This window comes from Cebidichthys violaceus, unplaced genomic scaffold, assembly GCF_023349555.1.
Source record: "Cebidichthys violaceus isolate CVI_PGR_0920_01 unplaced genomic scaffold, fCebVio1.0.p SCAF_69, whole genome shotgun sequence".
Classification (NCBI taxonomy): Eukaryota; Metazoa; Chordata; class Actinopteri; order Perciformes; family Stichaeidae; genus Cebidichthys; species Cebidichthys violaceus.
The window spans coordinates 730,651-750,271 of record NW_027176916.1 but is presented as its reverse complement, the minus strand read 5'-3'; the positions used below and the strand labels follow the sequence as shown (position 1 = coordinate 750,271).

General features: G+C 44.6%; 1 protein-coding gene across 2 annotated transcripts; it reads right to left on the bottom strand.

Moving 5' to 3' along the window:
- Nucleotides 1–1,665: 1,665 nt before the first annotated feature.
- trim37 (tripartite motif containing 37) lies at nucleotides 1,666–19,007 on the bottom strand. Of its 2 annotated transcripts, XM_068734973.1 has the most exons (25): nucleotides 18,800–19,007; nucleotides 17,701–17,781; nucleotides 16,778–16,879; nucleotides 15,274–15,314; nucleotides 15,036–15,152; nucleotides 14,314–14,401; nucleotides 14,066–14,188; nucleotides 13,292–13,415; nucleotides 12,866–12,933; nucleotides 12,483–12,607; nucleotides 12,075–12,125; nucleotides 11,298–11,379; nucleotides 10,780–10,856; nucleotides 10,436–10,615; nucleotides 10,144–10,258; nucleotides 9,730–9,924; nucleotides 9,487–9,620; nucleotides 9,227–9,309; nucleotides 8,580–8,801; nucleotides 7,409–7,711; nucleotides 6,822–6,974; nucleotides 6,445–6,619; nucleotides 6,099–6,190; nucleotides 5,854–5,964; nucleotides 1,666–5,617 (listed from the first exon to the last, which is right to left on the bottom strand). In XM_068734973.1, exons 2-25 carry the CDS (start codon nucleotides 17,719–17,721, stop codon nucleotides 5,571–5,573), a joined length of 2,829 nt encoding a protein of 942 aa, XP_068591074.1. In that variant the 5' UTR covers nucleotides 17,722–17,781; nucleotides 18,800–19,007; the 3' UTR covers nucleotides 1,666–5,570. The 2 variants fall into 2 exon arrangements, with proteins under 2 accessions (XP_068591074.1, XP_068591075.1); XM_068734974.1 differs by lacking the exons at nucleotides 15,274–15,314; nucleotides 16,778–16,879; nucleotides 17,701–17,781; nucleotides 18,800–19,007 and having other exon boundaries at nucleotides 14,976–15,103.
- Between the last annotated feature and the right edge of the window lie 614 nt (nucleotides 19,008–19,621).

Below are 19,621 nucleotides of genomic sequence, written 5' to 3'. Positions count from 1 at the left end.
AGTAACTTTTTCGTAAGATATCATAAGAACCGTAGTGTAAAGACACGATTATTCAATGTACCTTCAGTAGCTAGCGTAGCATAGAAGTGCTAACGCTAGCTAGCAATGTGCTAACGTACTCTGCTAATGTTAGCGCCACAGGTTTTTACACAAAAACGTTAACATTTTTAGAAACGTGCATCTGCTTCCAACCTGTTCAGGTAACGAGTGTCACTATTACACAACGTTCAACCAGTTCTAAAGCCACTAAACGTGATGGTCTTCATGAATACGTCTCTGAGGGAGGCCTGTCAATCACCGTGTAGCCCCGCCCCCTAAAGCGTCCCCTGCTTTATGGTCTGTTTGACTCTAAATGGAGCATAATGTACTAAATGAACATCATGCTGTATTGAAGAAGACTGTAAACTAGAGATTGAGACCATAAACTCATGTTTACAATGTTTACTGAGGGAATAAATCAAGAGAGAAGTAGAGTCATTTTAGACTAGACTTCTATACAACCAGAGGAGTCGCCCCCTGATGGACATTAGAGAGAATGCAGCTTTAACATGTGAAGCTTTGACTTCACTCGTCAGAACCGGAGGTTGCCGCCATGCTACGCTCTGATTGGCCAGTCTGCGTTCGAGGGGCGGGGCTTAGCGAAGTGTCATTTGCCGGATTTTCTGTCTCCAGTCACTGAATTAAACGGTATTAAAAGCATCCCTTCAGACAGAAATGAGAAAGAGAAGCCATCTGTGTGAAATAAAGCAGAGGTTAACCCGTTGATCTGTCTCCTCTGCGATGCCGATCACACAGTAGACGGGTCAACAGAGGAGCAGGAAACCTGAACAGAGTGTTCTCAGAGTGAAATGCCGGCAGCGCCGCGATGCCGTAACAGGGCTTTCATGAGGAACAGTGCTGTCTGCTGTTACATAAACAGCTTTACAAAAAAAACACAAGTGAGCAGTCCTCCACATTCTTTCTGTAAAATGAATCATTTCACCCCCCCCTCTCTCACTCTAATCTGGCTTTATTGTCTCTGTTCCAGCAGTTTGGGTTTTTAAGAGGAAAAAACTAAACGGGGTGATAAAATCCAGAGACGAGGAAAGAACGTGAGGTTACTTCCTCCAGCGAGGAGACAGGAAGCAGGAACAGTTTGACCGTGTGGACTTCATTGTGCCTTCTGTTCTTCAGTTATTAAGGTTTTATCAAAGAGTTTATTCAGTCTCATCCAGGTGTTGACCGCAAGCAGGGAAGCCAAAGCTTCATGTCTTAAAGCTGCATTCTCTCTAGTGTCCATCAGGGGGCGACTCCTCTGGTCGTATAGAAGTCTAGTCTAAAATGACTCTACTTCTCTCTTGATTTATTCCCTCAGTAAACATTGTAAACATGAGTTTATGGTCTCAATCTCTAGTTTACAGTCTTCTTCAATACAGCATGATGTTCATTTAGTACATTATGCTTCATTTAGAGTCAAACAGACCATAAAGCAGGGGATGATTTAGGGGGCGGGGCTACACGGTGAGTGACAGGTCTCAAACGGCTATGGAGAGTATGTTACATATAAAATGTAGGAGGTATTTGTGTGAAAAATGAATCGACGGCCGCTGTGTGAAGTGGGCGTAACTGACAATAAACGTTTCATAAAAAGGTGAGAGTTAAGTAAGACTCAAAACATTTCCCACCAACACTTAAAACCTTTACTGGACTTTAAATGCTTCCACATACAACTTATGAATAATACTTGTATTGTTTCAGCTCAACATACACTCAGAAAGGATAACACACCCAAGTTTATTACAATTTATTATAGTTTCATTGTTTTATTTCCCAACATTTCGTTGGGAAATAAAAGCATTGCGTCTACATTTTTGATTGCTGAGATCCGGAAACATCGTTAATAATTCTTCAGTCTAACGGGCAAATAGTCAGATCGTTTATGAAAGTAAACGTTGTAATACTACAGGATAAAAATAATACAAGTAGAAGTCCTGCATTCAAAATCTTCCTTACATAAAAGTACAAAAGTATCAGCATCAAAAATATACAAACAGTAAAAGTACTCATCATACAGAATGTCCCATTGCAGGATAATCATATTATAATTAGAGATGTTTTAATGTGTTCATCACTTGTTGTTAATCTATAATACATCATAAATTATTTTTATTATTTTTAAATATTCTGATTAGTTAATATATAATTTGTATTATTCATATAAATCTGTAAAGAAACGAAAGATATTAAATACATGCATGGGATTAAAAGGTACAATACTGCCCTCTGAGTGGTAATGGAGTAGAAGAATAAAGCAGCAGAAAATGGAAATACTCTAGTAGTACAAAAGTACAAAAACTTAAAAATTGTACTTAAGTACGGTACTTTAGGAAATGTACTTGGTTACTTCCTACCACTGATAATGAGGCAGGAAACACAAGCAGTTAGAAACAAACCGAGTTAACAATGATCCTGTAATCTTTAAAAGGTGCAGCGTGGAGGATTTGGCGCCATCCAGTGGCGAGTTTGCAGATCGCAACCAACTGAAACTTCTACGTGGCAAACCCAAAAAACGTGGCCGTCTCCATGTATAGAAATAAACACAACTGTTCTTATTTGGAGGCGATTATACACTAAAGAAAACACACTTCTAAATATTATATTCCATTTCTACACACTGTCCCTTTAAGGCAAACTGACACAAGAAACCCTCGTTTTGTTCAAATCTGAATTCACAGAAGACATGAGAATGTGGTCGTTTTTCGGGTAACGTAAAACATTTTATTTATTTAAATAAGTAAATATACACATCAAATAATGCACAGTGCATTCTGGGAACAATTGAGAATAGAACGCAGCTTTTTGACACAAGAAGCACAAAGAAGAGAAGAAGTGAATAAACGAGGAGACTCGACACGTCTTGGTGCAAATAAGAACGTCTGTCCTCCTTCAGTCCGAGGGAAAACGCTTTCGCACTTTCAGGCAAACGTACATCAAAAGCTCCACTTCTGAATATACTGAGAGGGATTTACAAAGCACACGAGATGATGTACCTCCTTTGAGCCAAAGATTACCTAACCGTCCAAATAACAACACCAAGAAGGAAAGACGGCCGACTTCGCACAAAGTGCAGGAAGTTCTTTTAAAGTGTTTGTCAGCAGCGTTTTGCTGAGAGTACCGAGGTGAAGAATAATGAATCCGGTGAAGCTGTGAGCCGTCAGTGCAGCACAAAAGCAGGCGTTACATAACCGCTGATTTTTAAACCTTTGCTGTCAAGTTCTATTAAAAGTTAAAAAAAAAAAAAAGCTGTCAGTGCAGCAGTTTCTACTGGAGGTCTGTTCACCCAAACTTACAAAAAAAATATATTTTTACTTACTTACTTACTTATTACTATGACGGCATATTCAGATCATTGAAGGTAAAAAAAATTAATAATTAAAGAAAAATGCCGTAAATTGGCAAAAAAATGGCAAAATTGCAAGAAAAAAACTCCCAAATTTATGAGAAAAAATCCCAAATAATTCATGGGAAAAAGAATTCTCTGAGATTAAAGTCACACATTTGCCAGAAAAGAAACAAAAAAATTTATTTTGTTTTAATTTTGCTACGTCGGTTGGATCAACCTCATTGCACCACAGTCCTCCCCACACATGTAATCAAATCATACTTTTTAATAAAAATGTAGAAATACTCGGCATTTTCCCCCGGAGTCAGCGTATTATAAAAAGCATCCAGACTTTGGAAACGCATCGTGTGAATTTTAATCTCGTATATTTCACACTTTAATCTCAGAGAATATCAACGTTTGTTTCTTGTTAATCCATCACTTAGACCTCGATAAAATAAATGTGCGTTTTTTCCTCAGAACACCACCTCAGGTCTGTCCTCTTTGCTGTTGTTACCGTCACACATTTCTCTGACCGTTCATTGAGTCACAATAATTGAATCACTAATGAAGACAATCGTCTGATATTCATATTCTATCGTTTTGGTGTCGGAGGCAGAAACCTCAAAACCTGGACAAATAAAACAAAAACAAAACTACCTGCATGAATTAAATACTACTAAAAAAAGAAAGTATTTCGGGTGAACCGGCCCTTTAATGAACACTAAATCTCACAAAAAAAAACAAAGCACTTGTGAAAATAATGACCTTAACTAAAGATTTGTTCCGTTTAGCTGCTTCAGTGTTCCTGGTTTAGTGAAGACCGGCTCATACTGGACACTTTAATACGACGGAGACGTCTTTAATGTTTCTGATCTGTTGTGAGTATTTTGTGCCGAGAGAGAGGAAAACTACGTGTTGCTTTTGAATACTTTTGAGGGCGCACTGTCCCTTTAAGAGAGCAGCGCAGTTTAAATCGCAAGTCTAAACCTGGACGTCAACACACTGAGCAGAGGAGCAGATGTGGATTTTGCCCCGGATAGCCGCTTCCCCTTGTCTTTATGCTAAGCTAAGCTAACCAGCTGCCGGCTGAAGCTTCATATTTACCGAACAAACATTCAGAGCGGCGGCGCTCTTCTCGTCTAACTCTGCCACAGACGGCGGAAAATTCACTAAAAAAAAAAAAAAAAAAAAAAAAATTGGGTGTGTGTCACACTCGGGTCAGTGATGTCCTGAAATAAAAAGCACACACACACACACACACACACACACACACACACACACACACACACACACACACACACACACACACACACACACACACACACACACACACACACACACACACACACACACACACACACACACACACACACACACACACACACACCTGCGTCTGAAGTTTCAGCCCACAGACTTCAGGAGGTTTATAATCCGAGTGATTCAGTGACTGTTTTAACCCTCTCAAATGTCACACAGAGAGAGACAGACGTGCTGTTATTAAGAGAGACGACATTTACATAAATTACCAGAAACGAGCTTTTTAAAAAAAAAAAAAAAAAAAAAAACGAGGCTCGCGTCAGGAAGAGGAGAAAAAAAAGCTGCGGCGTCACCGAAGCGGAATGTTTGAGGAGCGAAGAACGGAGAGCGGAGACATAAGTGAGTAGGTGTGGAGGTTATGAAACACTCTTACTGACAGTAGGTACGGTTCATCCTGTAGGCTGCAGACTGCATGTAAATGGTGAGACGGTGTGCAGATTAAAGGCCCTGTAGCTCAGGTGACATGGACTGTAAAACAACAGTTTTAGAGATCCAGTTTCTGCACAAACAGATGTTTCACTGACCGTGAAAGAACCGACAGTAACGTTCATCATAACGCAACGTCAAGACGTACGGAGGAAGTCCAGTTTGAAAAAGGAGGTGAAACCGCTGGTCCTCTTAAAGGGCCAGTACCACTGTATTCACACTGACCACCTGAAGCACTGGCCGCCATTATCTCTTTCTGTCATGAAACTACATAAATATTCAGGACAACAAGAAAAGAAAAACCAAAAAAAAAAAAGCGCAGGTTGAGTCGATGCATCTCCTTCAGTCCGACTTCATGCACAATAAGCAGGTTCTACTCTACACACGTGTGTAACGTAACTGTGTGTGTGTGTGTGTGTGTGTGTGTGTGTGTGTGTGTCTGTCGTCGTCTCCGGGTGTTTTTTCACCTGTCAGCAGGTAGACTCATGTCTTCAGACAGAAGCTGCTCTCCTGGAAGAAGGAAGAGGACACAAATGTGTTCGTGCAAACATCGAAATCCACACATTGCGAGGCGACCGCCACAATAAAAGCATCTGTAGGAGACACGCGAACACGCTCCCAAAAAAGGGTCGAATAAATCTGGAGGTTACACCTTCAGCCTCAGAGAGTATAAACAAAAGCTTTAATAACCCGATTCAACCCGTCGCAGTGTCAGTAGTCGTGGCGGTCGTGAGCGAGCTGGTTACCTGTGATGGGAGGAGTCTGGTTGTCGTAGCGAGAGTTGCTGCTCTGCAGGGCTTCGTCCTCGGTGTCGCTGTCGCTGCTCGTTGCTGCAACCAGGACCGACGGCGACTGATCTACGGACGGGACGGGACGGGACAAATCAGAGACGGACAAACAAACATTCTCTTTAACGTTACGTAGCAACAGGACATAAAACACAGGGTGAGAACAAAGTTTGTTAGTGTCGTTATCAGAACACACAGCAGACCTTCTTTTGACTGCGACGGAGCAGAGGGTCCCTCCAGCAGGGGATGATGGGAGTTCACCGAGCTCTCGGACTCACACTCCAACATGGCTGCCCTGTAAGGTACGGAGAGAAGGAAGGAGTCTCAGTGAGAGGGAGAGGGAGAGACAGAGAGAGAGAGAGACAGACAGAGAGGCAGAGAGAGAGAGACAGAGAGAGAGAGAGAGAGAGAGAGGCAGAGAGACAGAGATGGAGAGAGAGAGAGAGAGAGACACACACAGAGGGCGAGAGAGAGACAGACAGACAGACAGAGAGAGACAGAGGGAGAGAGAGAGAGAGAGAGACATGATGTGTCCCCTGAAACACACACCCGAGGGTCCTGCTCTTGCCGCCGGTCATGTAGCTCGACCCCCCCAGGGAGAAGATGTCGTCTCGGGGCCCCGAGGCCCCGAACAGCTGCTGCTCCACCGAGTACTGCTGCTGCTCTGACGAGGAGCCGCCGTGAGACACGGGGGGCCCCAGGGGGCCGTCGGCCTTCAGCGCTCCTGAAGCAGAGACGAGGGAAAAGAGTCGAAGTTTTTACTGCTGCTGCTGCTTTATAAACATATACATTCTGATCCTGACTCTGTATCTGTTTTTAAAACAAGCATGTGGTCATGTAGAAGAGCAGAGTCTTGGTAAGAGCAGCTTCCAGTTGTAACAAAAGATTATGGAGAAACCAGGAGGATAGGTAAGAGGACCACCGACCCTCTGCAGATCCCAGCCCGTCTTTGAGATGCAGACCGAGCTCTGTGGACGCGTCTGGTCCTCTCAGGTCCTTCTCCAGCTCCTCCGGACTCCTCCTCTTCATCACCAGAGAGCTGCTGCTGCTGTCCAGGACAGGAGACAGAGACTTCCTGGCTGCACACAGGAAAGAAAAAAAAGAAAAAGATAAGAGACAAATATGTAATTATCTTAAATCTATAGACCTCAATAACTGCAGGATCACGTCAGGTTTGGACTCTGTAGTGAAGTCTGAATAGAGTCTGTATGAATACGATGAAGAGCTCTAAACTGACTCTAAATGATACGAGGTTTACAAAATGATGACCTTCAGGTATGGTTTAACGTTGATTCTAGTGGCACAAACAATCGACTGTACTACTTCCCGTCTTCCTACTTTCCGTCGTACTACTTTCCGTCGTACTACTTTCCGTCGTACTACTTCCCGTCTTCCTACTTCCTGTTGTCTCAGTAGTGACTTCCTGCTTGTGTTCATGAAGTAAGAGTGACTCTCTTGACTCGGCAGCTTTGAAGCAGCCTAACGTCATCCTCGGCAGCGTATCAGTCCTCACCAGGGCGACAGGGTCTGGACCGAGCCGCTCTCCCCAGCAGGTCCATCTCACCCGTCTTACGACAAGCGGACAGCTCTGAGTCGGCGTGGTGGGAGGACACCTCCTCCACGCCGAACCCCCCCGACGGGCCGGGCCTGGGCTCTCCGCTCCCCCGGGCCTCCAGCACTTGACTCTTGGCGTCGGACATCTTGCTGCGGACCTCGGCCATCTGAGCCTTGAGGCGGATCAGGACCCCCGAGTCCGGAGCCGAGCGTCGCACCGCCTGAGGCCGACGCTCCCGGTCCTTCCTGGAGTGAGGGTGAGCTGGACGGAGGACGAGAAACGGGAACAAGGAATGAAAGCAGCGGGAGAAAATGAATCTTCAGTCATGGCTACTTCTTCATCTATACAAGCACAAGCAGTATCTCTGCATCTTTTCAACACCAGTATCTACTTTAGCTGCCTCGGTACACAAACGTTACAAAAACTAACTCCTTATGGCACCGACTGGTCTTTGATGCCGTCTCTCTGCTGCATGCAAACAGAGAATGTGTGCAAAGCTCCGCCACCAACGGAGAGGAAGAGGAAGGAGGGAAAGAAGAGAGGAGAAAAAAGGGGAAATGAAAGGAGAGGAAATAAAAGGAGACGAGAAAGAGGAGAGAAGACGAAAGGAGAAGAGAAGCGTACAGGACAGATGTGAGAAGAGGAGAGGATAGAAAGAGGAGAGAAGAGGAAAGGATGAGAGGAAAAGCGTAGAGGACAGAGGAAAGAAGAAGAGAGAAAATGAGGAGAGGAGAGGAAAGGAGAGGAGAAAAAAATGAGAGAAGATAAGAGGAGACGAGAAGAGGAGAGGAGAGAAAGAGAAGAGGAGAGAAGATGAAAGAATGAGAGGAAAAGCGTAGTGGACAGAGGTGAGAAGAGGATAGAAAATGAGGAGAGGAGAGGAGATAAGAGGAGACGAAAAGAGTAGAAGAGAGAAGAGAAAGAGGAAAGAAGACGAGGAGAGGAGAGAGAAGAAGGAGAAGAGGAGAGAACAGAAAAAAGACACAAGAAGGGAGAAAGAGGTGATGAGAGAAAGAGGAGAGGAAATTAAATGAAAGTAGAGGACAGGAAATGAAAGGGAAGATGTGGAAGGGAGAGGAGAAGAAAAGGAAGAGGAGAGGAGGAGAAAGGAGAGAAATGAAATGCCGACCTTGGCTGTGCAGCAGAGAGACAGGAGGCCGAGGCTGGAGGCCCCACAGAGACTCCACGCTGCGGCGCTCCTTCAGATCCAGCAGCTGGATCAGGATCACCGGGTCGATCTCCAGGAGGCCGCCGCCGCTTCCCGGACCGACGGCGCCGCCGCACGACGCCGCTCCACCACCGCGAGCGGCAGCGCTGCGATGTGAGGAACGCACGGTGGAGCCGGATCCTCCTGCAGGAAGAGGAGAGTTTATAAAGCTTCATGTTCCGTGTGGATGGCTCGGAATAATCCACGGAGAAAGGAATAAAACGACACACACACACACACACACACAACCAAGTGTTTCTATATCAAAGCGGGTTCAGTGCAACAACAATGACTCATCGTCCTCTTCGTGTCTTTCAACACCGACACAGTGAGACACAGTGAAACACAGTGAAACACAGAGCGAGCTGCTCTCCATCGCATCGCTGTCAGACAACAAATACATTCGATTCCCTAAAATCTCAAATAGCGGTCGAGGCTTTTATTTGCCTCAGAGGCCGTTAATTGAGGACATTAAATATCTGATGGTCACAGCTTCACCAACGTTAACGACTGGTCTTAATATAATATATATATATAATGACACATTCATATTCGTTTATGAATTATACCTGCCGCTCCAGCCAAGTCATCAGGAAGCTCTCCTTCTTCTGTCTCCAGGTTCCCGATAAATTCGACATCATTCTCTCCCGACCTGTTCAGACGCACAGAGAGACGTAATCATTTACGATGAAAAAAAACATTTACTCTCCCGCACACACCTGTATCAGCGGGGCGTGTCCAGCAGCAATCTAACAGCACCATGATTTATCTCCAGACCACATTAGAGGGTCTGGATTCTCGAAGGAGAGCGTGGGACTTTTGGGCTCACATGGTCTCCTCGTCGATGTCGTTCTCCTCCGTGTTGCTGGTTGCCGTCGAGCTCCCCGAGGTGCTGCTGCCGTCCAGCGGGTTCACCTCCTCCTCCGTCAGGCAGTCCACCTCCAGGTCACCGTCGGACAGCTCCTGAACAACACAGAGGTCACACCGGGGTTTTGCGGTGGACGTCCCTACGTTTTTTCGACAAATCAACAAAGAACTCCGTGGAACCCCGTTCGCTGTGTTCCATCCTCACGTTAGAGTCGTCCTGCTGCGTCCTCTCTTCTTCTTCTTGGCCTTTTTTGGCGTTGGTCAAAGCGGTCTGGATGTCGTCGTCGCTCTTCACCGAGCGGGGGTCTCTCTCGGAGGCCGTGGTTCCCCCGGCGAGCCTCATGTCGGGGGGAGAGGAGCTGCGTGACGTCTGCCGGCGAAACAGCTCGATGGCCAACCTCTGAAATAATAACAACAAAAAAAACACATTAAATAAACTGTTTCTCACTCTGAAAGGTCTGCAAACTCCCCTGGACCACACACACACACACACACACACACACACACACACACACACACACACACACACACACACACACACACACACACACACACACACACACACACACACACACACACACACACACACACACACACACACACACACACACACACACACCTCTTTGAGGTTGTTGATCTGCTGGATGTAGCCGCTCTGGGCCGACTCCAGCTGGCTGATGTACCAGTACTGATCCCTGCACTTCTGGAAGAAGGTGGGAGAGCGAACCTGGTAGCTGAGCAGCACAAACACGAAGAAGAAACCACACCTCCGTTGAGCTTCGACAGTCAGACGACCAGCATGATGGACACAGTGATGATGTGTGTGTGTGTGTGTGTGTGTGTGTGTGTGTGTGTGTGTGTGTGTGTGTGTGTGTGTGTGTGTGTGTGTGTGTGTGTGTGTGTGAGCCCACCGGAGGACCAGTGTGTCCGTCTGCATGTTCAGGTAGCCCTCGCTGGCCAGGAGGTCCAGTCTGAAGAAGCGGTTGTAGCCCCAACATTCACCGACCTCAAAGTCGGAGGCAAACTCCCGGATGATGTTCTTGGTTGGGTCGCTGGAGGCCTGATGGACCATCTCCACACGGTACTCGTACCTACTCAGGAACACACACACACACACACACACACACACACACACACACACACACACAGTCCTTTAACCACAACAACAACTCATCCCGTTAGAAGGTTAAGTCGACCTCAGACTGGACTGTGAAGACTGTAGAGAAAGATTAAAAAAAAAGGAAACGATTCATACTTCGATGTTTCAGGAAGTCCAGCAGACAGCTCCAAGAACACGGAGAGGTAGTTTCCACGGACCACACCGTTACCGTCCTGAAGAAACACGAGAGTCACTACCTCTGAGACACACACACTTGCTCCTGGAAAGCTTTTAAGACTCGACATTGGTCGAACGATATCTTTCGGGTGACATCGCAGGTCGTATTAATGTTAATTAATGGTGCTGTTAGATTGCTGCTGGACCGGCCCGCTAACACGGGTGAGTAAACCGTTTTTAACCGCAGTGAACTCGGCTAAACGCCAACAAATATGGATTAAAGCAGAATATTTTGTCGGATAAAAACACATTTTTAGAAATGATTACCATCTTTTTTTTTCAGGGTATCATTAAGCATAATAATTTGAACGTCAAGCGCCAGAGAACTGATTTATAGATACATCATTTCGTATATCGTCGTTTTTCTTGTCGTCAGTAGTGGACTTTCGGATATCGACCGACCCGACTGGAGAACATCAGAGGGAGAGAAAACTCACAGGGTAGACTTTGAGTCTCCAGCAGAGCCCAGATATCTGTAGAGGAGGGCTGTAGACCGGGTCCGCCCGCTGCCTCAGGGTGCTACAAACACACACACACACACACACACCAAACACACCATGTGTATTCATGTGCGCTTAGGGTCCTCCAGGTGTAAGTCTCAGCTTTCAAGTGGACAAAGCTCTTGAAATAGATTCAGCAGAGGAGGAAGCGCTTCAACAGCCACTTTCTGCTCGGTGTTATTTTCACTCTGTGAACGCTGCTCGGTGTGGTAAACCAGCGGCATCAGGCAGTAGAAGTAGAGGCTACTGACACATGATTATATTTATCATTTTGACATTTGAATGGTTTCTGTGCAGCTCAAAGTAAGAATAAAAGAGTCATAACTCAGGTACTGTAATGAACGCTAGACACCAGCTGGTTCGTACCAGGAGGCAAACTCCGGTTCTAAAAAGTGAAGTCGCTGCATTCTCTCTAGTGTCCACCAGGGGGCGACTCCTCTGGTTGTATAGAAGTCTAGTCTAAAATGACTCTACTTCTCTCTTGATTTATTCCCTCAGTAAACATTGTAAACATGAGTTTATGGTCTCAATCTCTAGTTTACAGTCTTCTTCAATACAGCATGATGTTCATTTAGTACATTATGCTCCATTTAGAGTCAAACAGACCATAAAGCAGGGGATGCTTTAGGGGGCGGGGCTACACGGTGATTGACAGGTCTCTAGTCACTCCTCCCTCAGTCCTAATGACGAAAAACAGCCACAGAGAGGATTTACCTGAAGTTGACCAGAACAAAAGTGCTGGAGTCGTAGGCCGGGACCAGCTCACTGAAAGCACACAGAATAAGATTAACTGTTAACTTTTTTTGATAATCGATTAGAGTCATTTTATAAGAAAAAAAACTCAGAATTCTGGTTTCTTTGCTCCTTTATGACAGCAAACTGAACATCTTTGATTTCTGGACATTTGAGGACGTCATCCTGATCTTTGGGAAACACTGATCGACGGTTTTCACCATTTTATAGACAAAAAAAAACAAATTTATTAATTGAGAAAATCACAATGAACTTTATCATTAAACCGTGACTTTGGACCACAGTCCGCCCGGTCTACATGAATAGTTATATCCAATAATAAAACTGCACCGATTGATATTCAGTCTGTCTTCCAGGTGAGCAGGGTACCTGGTGAAGTCCGGAGGGACCGGCGTGGTGACGAAGGACTGCATGGGTTTACGGTGGACCTGCTGGAACATGAGCAGGATCTCTGGACTCTTGGAGATCAGCTCACTCTTACTGCAGGAGTGGAGCTGTTCAACGCCGAACAAAACAATAAACCATCCTGTTTATTAAACGTCAATCGTCATCAAGGAAACAACTGTTCCATCAATAGTTGTGTGGATCTCATCCTCTGAAGCTAATCCAATTAGCATCTGATTCAATTAGCATCTGAATCTCCACACCGTCACTGAATCTGACCATTGTTTTTAGGGTGGAGGGGATTTAAAAACACACATGGAGCACATCTAAGAGGAATGGAGGCTCTGAGCTGCTTGCGGAGCACCGACCTGATGCTCCACCTCCTGCAGGAGAGACTCCAGCAGCTCCGTCTCCTGGGTCAACGACGTCTTCTGGCCTGGTGGGGGAAAGGAAACGCAAATTTTCTATCCATCAGTGTGGGCCTGATGGAGGCCGGCGAGCGTGTGCGGGTTTGTAGGCCGCTGAGTGCGCGAATTCACTCAGTCCAGATAAATATTTCAGCTGTGATCCCCCCCCCCCCCCCCCCCCCGAAGCTATAAAAGGCTCCTCTCGCTCTCGGCTTTCAGCGGGGAGTCTGCGTGTTTTGTTGGGTTAAGGTCTCAACCTTTAGACACATTGAGTCACTAAAGGCGTCTTTTCAGACACACGAAACACTGCGGGCTTCATACAAAAGCTATTAAACTAAAGCCAGACTCCACACAGCTGCAGTGAGTCAGAGGCCAGAGTCCTCTTACCCATGAGGGTGATGAGCTTGTTCTTCAGCTGGTTGTCCAGACGGGCGATCATCATCTCCACAGCGTTCCGGATCTCTCTGACCCGCTCGTCCTTCGCTCCCCTGACGGCCTCCACGTTCCTCTCCTGACCCCCGTGACACACACACACACACACACACACACACACACACACACACACACACACACACACACACACACACACACACACACACACACACACACGTTTAACAGACACCAACTGAGATATCACGCTGGTGCCATCTAGTGGGAGTCAGCGGTGCTGCTCCACTATTACCACAACTGCTGTTAAATATCCTTTAAATGTAATGAATTTAATCTTTTTAAAAAGGAAGGTATTTGTATGTTTTCTAGTCATTGAGGTGGTTCAACGACTGTTTGTCTCCATGATGTACTCAATGACCGTGTATTAAGTATTATTAAGTATTCTGCTGGGTATTCATGTGATGAGACGTTGACGTTGCAGAAACGCCGGTTTTAAAACAGAAGGAATAGAAACGCAAAATACATTTTTAAAAAATCGACTAAAATGAAAACAAAAGAAGAGAAAATGAACTATTCTGTTCACCGTGTCATCAAATGTGATTTAAGACCTTATTGATGTAGAACTCTATCACCGACTGTATTCTGATCTTTCCTGTTGGCCACCGGATGGCGCTACAGGAAAGATCACAGAGAGTCCAAAACGGACGAGCTTGAATCCTCTTGAGCAGAGTGAAACGTCCCGGCCGCCGCGCTCTTTTGGTATTTCCTCACCACTTCCTGCACCAGACTGATGAGCTCCATGAGGCGGCGGCGGAGCTTGGCGACTTCCTCCTTCACCTTCGTGACGTGCTGCTCGTAGATCTCCACCAGAGGCTTGAAGGTGTGGCCGCCGTGCTGGACGCAAAACGGAACACAAACAAACATCTGTCTGCGGCTGTAAAGACGTCGGTCGTGAGTCTTACTGTCCTCTGACATTTTATAATACTGTGATTGTGTGAATAAGAGATGTGAGACGTTACCATGCCCCCCCACAGAGCACACTGGTGACAGATGCATTTCTTACAGGTCCAACAGAAAACACTCAGCTTCTCGTGGTGGTTCTCACATCTGGAACGGGAAAATCAAACACAAACACGTTACTTCAGTGTTTCTACGAAGCTTTCTGAAAACTCACAACGCTTGTGAAACACAGGAGACGGAGGATGACGATGATGCATACGGTGAAGAAAGGGAGGGAGGAAGATGAGCATGTGCAGAAAGAGAAGCAGGATAAAAAATTTAAAAAAAAGTAGCCGGGAATCTGAATTTCTCTGGAATTTTAGCCAGAATCTGCTCCACTTAAATGATTAACTCTGAGCCTAAAAGAGGCAGATTTAAAAAGTCTTTCTACTGAAGTTATTCAAATGTCTCTGAATGTAATCCAGGTTTTACAGAAACATCAACATCGATATTCTATTTGTTGCCCACAACTTTATTAAACTTAAGCAATGATTTAAATCTCTCCACACGGCAGTCAGAACTAAAAATAATTCATGTTCGTGTTTAACAATATTAATCCCAGATTCTACGTTCAGTGTACAATCCGATTTCACTCATTACGGCAAGAAATCCAGGGACGAGTGTGATGGATATAACCAGGAAGTAATCATTTTTATAATAACTTCAACCCTAACGGACACACAGGGAGAGAAGGAGACGAGGAGGAGACGAGGAGGAGACGAGGAGGAGACGAGGCGCTCACTTGTCCTTGTCGTTGTCCTCGTGCTTGGTGAGGCTACACAGCTGCAGGGTGTCCAGCTGCTGGGTGACCTCCTCCGCCCAGCGACAGTTGACCAGCTCCCTCAGCTGGAGCGGAGCCCTGCGTGGGGACAAACACACACAAACACATTTTAATAACTTATATATATATATATATATATATATATATATTAATATATACACAATGAGAAGGTGGGATGTGTGTGTGAGCGGACGCTTACCGGCAGTGTGGACACTGAGCTCTCTGCTCTGTCAGCCACCGCTGTCAAACAAGACGGGACAGTTTGATGATTATTGCGTGTAAATAATCGGCCGCTGCACACATGACCGTTACTGTTAAATACACACGGTTCTACTCGGAGTACAGCTGACGATACTTCATATTCTTTGCCTGATACTTTGTCAGGATAACTGTAATCATTCTGCCCATTCTTGTCTGGTTTTAATCTCTGGATTCTTCTGAAATGGAGCGTCCTTTTGCAGGACGTCAAACCCTCTGATCATGTTGACTGTGGCTCCACTTCAGGGTCTCAAACTCCGCATCCATCCTTCCTTTCACACCCAAAATGAAGCCGTTATTTGTCCCGTTCCGCCAGAGCTGATAACGAGAAGTGCCGGTTCATAACTAACCGGTTTGTGTGTGTAATATCACAATTTACGACTTTAAGATGCAGTGTTTAAGATTTGGCGGTGAGGCTGCAGATTGCAACAAACTGAGACCCGACAACGTGACAACGGTCAGTGTTTGGTTTGTCCGTTCTGGGCTTCCGTACCGGCTACCAGAACAGAAAGCTCTTATTCTAACATATCGATTACACCACGACTCTTATTTTCATAAGAAACATACTTATTACTTACTTGAACTTTGAATTCTTAATATTATTTACTCATTTGAATGTGAAAAACAAATCCTAAATGACTAAAACATAAAATAAAACAATCAACATGTCTTATAATGGGGAGAAAACCTGCTGTTCATTCTGAAATCATGCTGGAGACGTAAACAAACACACATGTAAACAAAACTTCTCCTCCTCTTCTCTCCTCCTCATCTCCTTCTCTCCCTCCTCTCTTCCACTATTACTCTCCCTCCCTTCTTCCTCTCCTCTCTTCCTGTCCCTCCTCTCTTCCTTTCCTCCTCTCCTTCTTCCTCCTCTTCCTCTCTTCCTTTCCTCCTCTCCTTCTTCCTCCTCTTCCTCTCTTCCTTTCCTCCTCTCCTTCTTCCTCTCCTCCCTCTACCTCTCCCTCCCTTCTTCCTCCTCCTCCTCTCCCTCCTCTCTGTCCCTCTCCCTCCCTTCTTCCTCCTCCTCCTCCTCTCCCTCCTCTCTGTCCCTCTCCCTCCCTTCTTCCTCCTCTCTTCCTCTTCTTTCTCTCCTCCCTGTCCCTTTCCCTCCCTTCTTCCTCTCCTCCCTCCCTCTCCTCCTCCTCTTCTCCCCCTCCTCTCCTCACTGTCCCTCTCCCTCCCTTCTTCCTCCTCCTCCTCCTCTCCCTCCTCTATTCCTCTCCTCTCTTCCTCTTCTTTCTCTCCTCCCTGTCCCTCTCCCTCCCTTCTTCTTCCTCTCCTCCTCTCTTCATCTCCTCCCCCTCCCCTTCTTCCTCCTCTTCTTCCTCTCCTCCCTCCTCCTCTCCTCCCCCTCTTCTCCCTCTCCTCCTCTCCCCCTCTCCTCCTCACATCGTAGGAAACGTGGACATTCCTCAGGAGACGCGTGGTGGAGACAGACTTACTCGAATGCAGCTGAAGCAGCAGAGTTTGGAGCAGTGAGGACAGAGACGAGCGTCCCTCAGTTTCTCCATGCAGATGAAGCAGCGAAACACTTCGGCGATACTCTGCAGGAGGACGAGAGAGAGAGAGAGACGAGTCGGCTCAGATCAACAGCTCAAGGACAGAGATGTGTGTGAAAGAGGCTTTAGAAACACTTGTTGGGTTTCTCTTCATCTTCATCAGCAGCACAAGCAGCGTTCACACAAAGGTCACAAGTGTTTTATCGTAAAATCACCACAACTCAAAAACAACGCCTGACCGTTGACTTCCCTCTTCTTACAGTCTATCAGGCCTCATCCTCCAGCTGTTGGCCTGATGTGTGTGTGTTCATACCGCTCTCTTAGTTAACTTGTATTGCTTAAAACCTGCAGAAATGCAGACGAGGCCAACCAGACTAATTTAAATGATCTCATGTCAAAAAGGTATTTTAGCATTTCTTTCTTTCTGTAGTGTTGTCCTTATGTCACCACTTAAAGGTATTTTAGTATTTCTGACTTGCAGTAGTGTCATCCTGATCTCACCACCTAACCCTCTTCCCACCAGAAGGCTGAGGACATGGCCTTGGTGGGTGCATCGGCAGACAGAGGAGGACGACATCTGCCAAGGGGGGGTGAAGGGAGAGGAGACGAGATAATGTGTATATATATATATATATACTCTGTTGTGTCCATTCATATGTTGTTAGACCTCCGAACCATCCGTGGGGAAAGAGCTCTATCCATTCAGCTGAATTATTACAAACTGTCTGTTCATTAAATATGATTTTATACTTTAAGAAGTTCGTCATCTGGTTGTTTCTCACAGGGAGGTTAAAAAGATTTTTTTTCCACCACGTGTGTGTGTGTGTGTGTGTGTGTGTGTGTGTGTGTGTGTGTGTGGTACATACCTCAACACTTTGTTCATCCATCTCAGCCAGTTTGAAGTTCTTGATCTCAGGAAGGAATCAAAAGAAGTCGTAGCCGGTGATCTAAAAAGAGAAGCGTTGTTGAAACAAACTATATTTAAATGTGGTTTAAGCTTCAGTGACTATGTGATGACTTTAACAACAGTAAAAGCACAATAAAGTTCACGGCTCCAGTAAAGTTATGAAACCGTGGCATCTTTTACACCCTTTATAAAAACTTTTTCTTACATTTTTGAACGATGTTTGTATGCTTTGGTGTTTTTTTTTTAATCTTCTGAAGGCTCCACAGTTTTATTGTTTTATTCTGTGTTGTTTTGTTTCACTGCTAAACATTTCTGTTCAGAAAAGCGCGACACAAGTAAAGTTATTAAACATCTAAACATTGTGGCATGTTTTAAAACGATGGAAAAAAAATCACGTGAAGTAAAAAAACGACTGTTCAAGAGTTTAGATTGTCTGACTTTATTAACATAATTAACAGGCGACGTGTTGCTTTAGCAAAGCTCTTCTTCAGACTTCACACTAGAAGCAGGAGGTCAGTTTAGGGTTAACACTGCTGGAACATCAGCTGAACTAATCACAGGTAAAACCTCTTTAATCTCACCACCGAGGAGACTGTCAATTAATTCAATTAATTATCTTATGAACTGAACATTTAGAGCCCAATCATAGAAGCATTGAATCATTTAACTCTTCTTCTTTTGGGGGCCAAAACTATTTCACAATAAAAAAAAAAAAATACATTTGGTAGCTGAATTATATTCCACTATATTATTATATTATACTATTATTTTTAATAATATATTAATATATATATATATATATTAATATAAATCTTTCTTAATAATAGTTATTATTGAAGGAAAAGAAGAAACAGCTGATTCCAAAGCACAGGTGATGCTAACGTTACATGAAAGCTGCAAATAAAAGATTCAGTTTTCGTTTGTCTGAATGTTTCAGCGGCCGCAGCAGCTAGCTAACATGTCCGGGAGCAGTAAATAAAACCGTCATATTTATGCCTATTAACATAAAACAACCAGCAAACACCAAACGTAATTGTGATGCTAGCTAGCTAGCTTACCGTAGCTCGTCGGTTACACCTGATAAACAAGCAGCTAAACTACATTATGTTTGCAAACAACACAGCAGGCTGGTTAATCCGCCATTAAAGACCTAAATGTTTCCCGCTGCTGTTGCGTAACAGGCAGAAGTTACGCTGAAAAATCGGTTTGTTTTGGAGGTTTTTTTTCCACTAAATTGAAGATGTAGCGGTCGCGCTCTGCTCTGAAGCCGTCCGTCACCCGGCAATAACCAATCAAATGGCTGCTTTTTCTTCTTCCCTTGGTTTTATGTGTTTCACGTTTGTCAGACAGCTCAATGGGGAATTACTGCCACCTACTGGACAGACCGCAGAACCACAGAGACGACCTGAAGACAGATGGAAGATGAACTTAGATGTTTTCCTTAAAATATATATTTATATATATATATATATATATATATATATATATATATATATATACATTTATGACATGAGGACAGTGGTGGAAGATGAACTTAGACCTTTTCCTTTAATAACAATTTTTTTATATATATATATATATATATATATATATATATATATATATATATATATATATATATATATACATAACAATATCAGAATCAAAAGGTAACCAAAAGTACCAAAAGTAAAAACCTGAGTGATAGGAAACCAGATAAAAAGGTTGAGTCTGGTGGGAACGTCCTCATTGAGCGCAGTGTTTTTGAAGAATCTCCACAGAATTTGTCAACACAACTTAGTTTGCACATATTACACACACAGCAGAGAACGTCCAAAAACAGAGAAACAGCTAAAGCATCTATCAGAAGCTTTAGATCGTCATTGAGTGCAACAAAGAAA

Bases quoted from the DNA above. Each gene is read 5' to 3' on its own strand.
- trim37 (XM_068734973.1), bottom strand. From the start codon at position 17,721: ATGGATGAACAAAGTGTTGAG. The intron at 14,402-15,035 runs GTGAGCGCCTCG...TTCCCGTTCCAG, and splicing joins GAGGACAACGACAAGGACAA to ATGTGAGAACCACCACGAGA. The intron at 8,802-9,226 runs GTATAATTCATA...CTCTTCCTGCAG, and splicing joins TGACTTGGCTGGAGCGGCAG to GAGGATCCGGCTCCACCGTG.